Here is an 8035-nt window from a genome sequence, read left to right on the forward strand (position 1 = left end):
ATATATAGATATATATATATATATAGATATTATATAGATATATATATATATATATAATTATTTTTTTTTTGTTTTTTTTTTTTTTTTAATGTAATAATTTTAGGTCTCAATTTATTTGGGGCTTAAATATATCCTGAATATGTTCTGAATAATTTTTTTCAGCGATTTACCCTTTTGTTAAAAATAATCTGGTAATTTTTATACACTTGTCACCTTTCTGTTTTTTAAAAACATTTATCAAATTATTTAATATATATATATATATTATATATATATATATATATATATATATATATTATATATATATATATATATATATATTCTTACTTTAAAGGTTATTTTTACCAGCATTTCATTAACTAGTTAATATTATGTTTTCAGCACTTTTTGTTTTTAGTTTGATCAAAGGCTTATGTATAATGTAATCTCGTTTATAAAATAGCCTAGGAAAATTAGTGCTTGCAAAGAGCACATTTATTTTTATATATATGAAGTGTTCAGATGCAAAAGCCTTAAATTGCCATCTGAAATTTTCTTCTAAAATGAGCATTTTTCTAAGGCTCGTATATTTATGTTCTTTTATTTTACTTTAATGGCAATGAAAATAAAATTATATAAATTAATAAATAAAATAAAACAAAATATCTTTATGGACCATGATCTTTACTTAATATCCTAATGATTTTTGTCATAAAAGAGAAATGGATAATTGTGACCCATACAATGTATTGTTGTCTATTGCTACAAATATACCTGTGCTACTGATGACTGCTTCTGTGCTGCAGGGACACATACTATTTCTATCATAAACGGGCTTCTAAATACTTCCAAAATAATCTTGATTAAATACAGCGATAAAACAACTGCCAAATTGCTACTTTTTCCAGTCCACAGAATTAACAAAATGAACATTTCATTTCAGCGCAGAAAGCGTGCGTGACATCACCGAGGCCTGAGCGTGCGTGACGTGACGGTGTCAGTCTGTCTTTAAGGGGCAGATGTTGTTTAAGTATGTTTTATTGACCTCTATTAGAGTGGCATCATCTCTGATCTGGACTTTAGGCTACGGTCGGTTTGAGGTCTCCGAGAGTGAGAGTCAGCAACACAGACATTTATGAGCATCTTTATTCCGAGCTCACTCTGTTCTGATGCTCGTTTTTTGATATTTCTGCAGTGATTCCCGTGGTTTTGTCTGGCGCTCTCCATGTTTCATCATCATCATCATCAACAGAGTCTTCCCTCCTCTTCACAAACAAATGCAATAACGACGAAATGCGTGTAAACATTCAAGTGTTCTCAATCATCCAGCAAATTAATCTAATTTTTGAAAACAATATGCTTTCAGGGGAGAAAAAGGCAATTAGTTTAATCAAACAATTATACAAACATCTTAGTAAAATTAAGTGCATTTCAAAAACTACACATAAACACTCACATACATTTATAGTAACAAAAATAGATTACAGGCCATGTTTAATTTCCAGGAAAAAACTCAGAGCCCAACACACACACACACACACACACACACACACACACACACACACTAGTGTACTAGGTGAAAGTGCAGACTGTAGTAAATACTTCAGTCTCTGTGCACCAGCAGCTCTGCTCTCGTAATAAACGCATAAATGAGTGACGTTTCCGCACGTGCCGTTATATTTTTGGACTCAAGGCTTCGTCATCACATTCTTGCAGTATTAAAGGGGTCATGAACTGAGAAACAAAATTCCCTTGATCTTTTGACATAAGGTCATTATACTAAAAAATAAATCCTGTAATTGTCAAAACATAAAACTTTGTCGTTAGTCTAAAAACAGCTTATTGAAGCCAGTCTGCCAAATACAGCTTGTGTTCTACTCTATGATGTAATAGTGTGTATAAGCACCGCCTCTGCAGGAGAAGATCAACTCCTGCTTCCTGTTTAGCCCCGCTCACCGATTCCACACCACCGCCTCTTTAACCCCGCCCACAGACTCCACACCGCTGCCTGTTTAACCCCGCCCACAGACTCCACACTGCTGCCTGTTTAGCCCCGCCCACCGATTCCACACCATTGCCTGTTTAACCCCGCCCACAGACTCCACACCGCTGCCTGTTTAGCCCCGCCCACCGACTCCACACCGCTGCCTGTTTAGCCCCGCCCACCGATTTCACACCTCTGCCTGTTTAGCCCCGCCCACCGATTCCACACCGCTGCCTGTTTAGCCCCGCCCGCCGATTTCACACCTCTGCCTGTTTAGCCCCGCCCACCGATTCCACACCGCTGCCTGTTTAGCCCCGCCCGCCGATTTCACACCTCTGCCTGTTTAGCCCCGCCCACCGACTCCACACCGCTGCCTATTTAACTCCGCCCGCCGACTCCACACCGCTGCCTGTTTAGCCCCGCCCACCAATCCGTGCATGTAGTTTATGAGAGAAGCAAATGCACAGGTCTATGCAGAAATTAAACTATAAAGATGCTCTGAAGACCAGAAGAAGCTGTGCAGTGCCAAGCTGTGGAAACACATCGCCTTCCTTCTGATCCTAACAAACAAGGCACAATTCGACATGGGATTTTCAGAAAGATTGAAACCAAAAGATGATGCTGTGCGACTATATTGGATCCGACAGTAAAGTCACAACATAAGTGTGAGTCAGTATTTTTATTACATTGCTTTGTCTGTTAAACAGATCGTTTGACATGTACTAAGTATGTATGCGTTTTTAACCTAAATGACTATTAGCCAATTATAGCAGTGGGTGTTTACTTCTGTGTTTAAAATCCTCAATGTCTCCATAGGATTGGTCTTTGTGTACCTACTTTTTTTCATACTTGCTGAAGGTAATGATTGAAAAGTAGTTTGACCAATAGCGTGCAGGGACTGTACACAATTGACCAATCGTGCCGTGCGAGAAGGCAGGATCTACAGAGAACGGCTGAAAACACGCCTACATTCAATATTATTATTATTTAAATTTTATTTGTAATTAATTTTCATTAATTAGTCCGGGAAAAATATGTCTGGTCAACATTAAAGTAACTGAAAATGGCGTTTAGTTAAATAAGACCTTTGCAGTAAGTGTGTGTCTGTGACAGCAGTTGCTTCCTCTTGTTTGTTTCTTCTTTTGTGATTTTTACTTCAGATGACTTTCTATTTTCATGCATTTTCTCAGGGATTGATTATTGATGATGTAGCGCCATCTAAAGGTCACAGCAGCGCATTATAGGTCGGGTTTAGCCTGATGTGGTTCTCTTATTGACAGACAGATGGCGCTGGTGAGTGACATTTTAACCTCACGTTTAGCTTGAATGTGAAATACTGTAGTACTGACATCTACAATATTTAGGATTTGGTTTGATATATGTAGAAATAACAGTTTAATTCAAATTTTAAAAAAAATGGTGTTAAATGTTTTGAAAAAGCACAAAAAGCAAAAAATAAAAAATCTATTAAAAGTCTCATTATTTTGTTAGAATGGTAGTTAAGACTAAACTAATATAAGATGATTGATTATTGTTTAAAAGGGTAAAACTCGGAAAACTGGTCGAAAAGATGTGCATGGTCATATTTCACCCCAAAATGAAAATAAATAAATAATTACAATTAAAAATGACAATTATATAAACTGATAAATTATGTATAAGTACTTTTAGAACATTGTGTTTTATCACTTTTTTAGTTTTTAGGTTGTTCCAAAATGTTCATGTATCATTTTATATCATTTATGCAATGTTTTTTTTAAATTCCCTGAAAATCTCAGAAAACTTTGTCCTGGTCACATTTCTCACAAAAAATAAATAAATAAAAAATAGATATCAATTTTTTTTTTTTTTTTTTTAATGAAAAATAATTTCCGAGATAACATTTATTTTCCATTGAATTTATGACCTGTGGCTATTCACTAAATCAATATTTTTGATATTTTGCATCTAGTTTCAATCTTGTTTTCTGTCAGCATTGCAGTAAAAATCAACAACTTCGAGCTTGTGATGCATTATTTCCTGCGATTATGACTCTTGTGTATATTTATGCCTTCATTTTACATTTAAAAGTTTGTGTAAATGCTCATAAATGTATAAATATTTATGTTTCCATTACCAAACACCTCTTATGAATAGATGACCCCATAATTCAGTATCCTGTCAGAACCTTGAACATTAGTCTTTATTAATTCAAGCAAACTGTTACAGTAAACAGTTACATACGTTACACGGTATACAGTATTTTAAATCATGTTTAATCTTTCTTTCTGAATCTCTTTTTTTCCCCGTTTGGAACATAGAAACAGCGAATGCTGGAGAAATGCAGGCAGAAGTAGTAACAGCACAATACATTCAACTCATCAACATTTATACAAACCATAAGGCCTAAGAAAGAGAAACCAGCGTCCAGTCCCAACAGCGACACACACACAGACGATGAGCGTTTACTTTCATCTCGTGTTCACTCACAAAGTCTGCTTTGGAATATAACTAGGTCTGTTCTCACGTTTTGGCAAACAATTATTACAATTTTATTTTGTTCATAAATTGAGAAATGCAATAAATTACAATTTATAGACCTCAGAAAGAAAAAGGCCACAATGTTTTACAATGTTTTTCGTTTGACCTTTATGGGAAGGCGTCAACATTTCAATGGATGAATCTCATTAAACTTACATTTCACCTTTAAATCAAAGAAATAATTCAGAAAAAATATCATAAACTAAAAAAAAATTAAGCCCAATTTATGGCTAAATTACCATTTTAGAATTAATGTTTATATCTATTAATCTGGAGGGAAAATTAGTTTAAGAATTTTAACAATTATTTATAAAAAAAAATGTAAATAATATTTATAGAATATAACCTATATATTTGTGTTTATATAATATTTTAATTAAATAAATTTCAACATATTTTTCCTCCAAATTAATAAATATATAAATAATGTGTATGTATGTATATGCAAAATAAAATGCAAGATCACAATGCAAAAAAAAAAAGACAAAATTACCATTTTAGAATTAATGTTTATATCTAAAAATATATTTATTAATCTGGAGGAAATATTATTTAAAAAAAATTAATTATAAAAAATGTAAATAATATTTATAGAATATAACCTATATATTTGTGTTTATATATTATATAATATTTTAAAAACATATATTTCAACACATTTTTCCTCCAAATTAATAAATATATAAGTAATATGTGTGTACGTATGTATATGCAAAATAAAATGCAAGACCACAATGTAAAAAAATAAAAATAATGGGAAATTATTATTATTATTATTTTTAATTTAATTTCTTACATTTTTCATTGTGAGGTGAAATATAACCTGGACAAGAGATTCACTTATGTATTTTAAGTCATCTTGACACGTTAATAAAAACGTTCCTTCATTTTTTTCCTTTGACTTTGTCCATCACAAGCACAAAAGGACATCTAACATCACATCTCTGAAATGGAAGAAGGGTTCAGATGATATAGAAAGTATAATAATTATCCGTCACATTCTGATATGACACATTGAGACGTTCCTGTCGTGACCAGAAGAGGCCGCTGTCGTCTCTCGCGCTTAACTATAACAACAAACCAACGCTTTTGTTCTTCCTATTAAGAATAAAAGAAGAAATATGACAGATAAAAAAACCCCAACATGGTTATTTTCATTCATCAATTGCACAACAAGTGGTTAAAAAACATTAAAGCAAAGCATTCTGGGAGTATGGAATACAGTCGTGTGCAGTCCTGATGTTTCCTGAATTAGACTGCGACTGATCGGAGAGTGTTTGTGGGAAAACTGTAACTGGGAAGAAGGTTAGCTGAGATTTCATGAAACTCTTGATCCCGTGACGTTCGTCTTTCTCTCATTCCATCCAGTCGACCTCGTCGAACTCGTCCTCGTCCTCGGAGTCGCTGTACTCCACCGCGATGCGGCGCGACAGGATGGTGGCCACGTCGTTCCCCACGCGCTCGTGTTTGGCCTCTTGTTCCCGCTGCTCCTCCACCTTCCTCAGCTGGATCCCTGACACACAGAGGTTGAGCTCGTTATGCTCACGTTCGCATTCATGCATTTTATAGACGTTGGATTCAAGGTGCACATTTACATTTCATCACTTCTTGCTGTCCCTGGGAATCGAACTCATGACCTTAGCGTTGCAAGCGCTGTGATTTACCATTTATATAAGATCAAACAAATTAAATATTTAATTAAGTTAAATATTTTATTAAGTTATTTCTTTGACTGATGCTTCTACATTTTTAATTATATATTTTAAATTATACTAATTTAATATTTTCATTTATTTAACATTAATATTTTAATAATGCTGTTTAAATTATATCAATTTGTTACTTTTTGAATTTATAATTTTTAATAATTTATTCTAATTGTATACATTTATTACTTATGTTTATTTGTTGCATTAGTAATTTTTATTAATTGTATGTTTTTTATTATATTAATTTATTAATTACATTTGTTTTATTCACAATTTTTATTAATTGTTTTAATTTAATTTATTAATTTAATTATTAATTAATTTATAAGTTATATTTTATTTGCATTTACCATTTTATTAATTATATTTCTTTTATTACACAAATGTATAATTTACATATATTCACAATATTTTTTATAATATTTTATTACTTTTAATTGATGTTTTTAATTATATGAATTTATTAGTTCCATGTATTTATTGCATTAATTATTATTAATGCATTAATTTTTATTTAAGCATTTAAAACAATTTTATTAATTATATATACATTTTTTATGTATTTAATAATTTGAGAGAAAAAAAGTGTTAAAATATATTTAATAAAATGATATACATTTAAAATATTAAATATATTTAATTAAAAATTATATATATATATAGAGAGAGAGAGCATCTGATTGCCACAGAAATGAATAAAGTTGTAAACTAAGCTACATTAAAAATTTAATTTGGGGCCAAAAGGTTTGGAGCGTTTAAGAAATAGCCTAATAACTATCTGAATATGTAATTTAGACACATGAAAAACCATAAAAATGTACTTGATCTACTTATTTTTTTCTACTTATGAAATGTTTGATTCGGAGCAAAATAAAAATAGTAAAATAGACAAATATGGGCTAAATTTAGTATAGCATACTAGCATATTAAAATGTATAAAGATATGGCAGAAACAGAGCAGTATGCGAGCTATTCTTAATTTAGCTTTCCTTGTATTAAAAGTTTAGATGGGAATGAACTTCTTATCCCATGATGCATTGCGATGCACGTAATCAAATCAGACATGGAAATAGAAACTTGTTGATTGTAGGTATAGAACAATTATTACAGAATAATAATATATATATATTATATACTGTGCAGCTATTTTTAGTGTAGATTTTGGACAGATACCTGATTTGCATATGCTAAGTGAACTTGAGCGAAACTCCACCTACCTTTACGGATGGCCTCCAATAGAACGCTGCGGGCGTCGCTGATTGGCGGCAGGTTGGATGGATACCTCTTGACCTCGTGACCCGAGTGAGTGGGTGGCGACGAAACCGCTCCTGATGGGAAGGAAGGCATGGTGGGCGGGCCTGAGGATGAGCAGGGGGAGGAGCTTCTGTTTCCTGGGAGGGGCAGAGGAGGAGGAGGGGGAGGCGGCGGCAAAACCATTCCGTCTCCGGCTGTGGGCGGAGTCTTGTCCAGCTGTCCACGGGCGGGGGAGGAGTGAAGGGGCGGAGCTACTGGAGGGGGGGCGGGGTGCAGGACTCCCGGGGCGATCTGGAGGGGGGCGGGGGGAGGGGGGATGGCCGGGGGGTGCTGGGAAGGTAAGGGAGGGATCGGAGGCGGGGCTGAACCACGCATTCTTGAACCTGATAGGCTGGCTGGCAGAGGAGGAGGGGGCGGGGGTAAAGGGGGAGGGGCTGGGGGCGGGGCATTGGAGTTGAGGAAGACAGGTGTGCGAGCCGGAGACTGCGTGACGCTGTCCGAGAAACCTGAGCTGGAGCTGCGAGACAGAAATATGGACAAATATTACTTAAATTATAATTTCTTTTGATTTTGGAGTGAAATGTGATCT

The 8035-nt window shown here is 34.2% G+C and overlaps 1 protein-coding gene across 4 annotated transcripts in view; it reads right to left on the reverse strand.

Moving 5' to 3' along the window:
- Window positions 1–5234: 5234 nt before the first annotated feature.
- wasf1 (WASP family member 1) overlaps window positions 5235–8035 on the reverse strand; it is a 61176-nt gene continuing 58375 nt past the window's right edge. For all 4 annotated transcript variants that reach the window (XM_042746597.1, XM_042746596.1, XM_042746595.1 and 1 more), the window contains 2 exons: window positions 7410–7963; window positions 5235–5996 (listed from right to left, as the gene is read on the reverse strand). In XM_042746597.1, the coding sequence (XP_042602531.1) occupies window positions 5839–5996; window positions 7410–7963 (712 nt within the window). In that variant the 3' untranslated portion in view covers window positions 5235–5838. The remainder of the gene's footprint in view (window positions 5997–7409; window positions 7964–8035) is intronic.

Source organism: Cyprinus carpio, chromosome B20, assembly GCF_018340385.1.
Source record: "Cyprinus carpio isolate SPL01 chromosome B20, ASM1834038v1, whole genome shotgun sequence".
Lineage (NCBI taxonomy): Eukaryota > Metazoa > Chordata > Actinopteri > Cypriniformes > Cyprinidae > Cyprinus > Cyprinus carpio.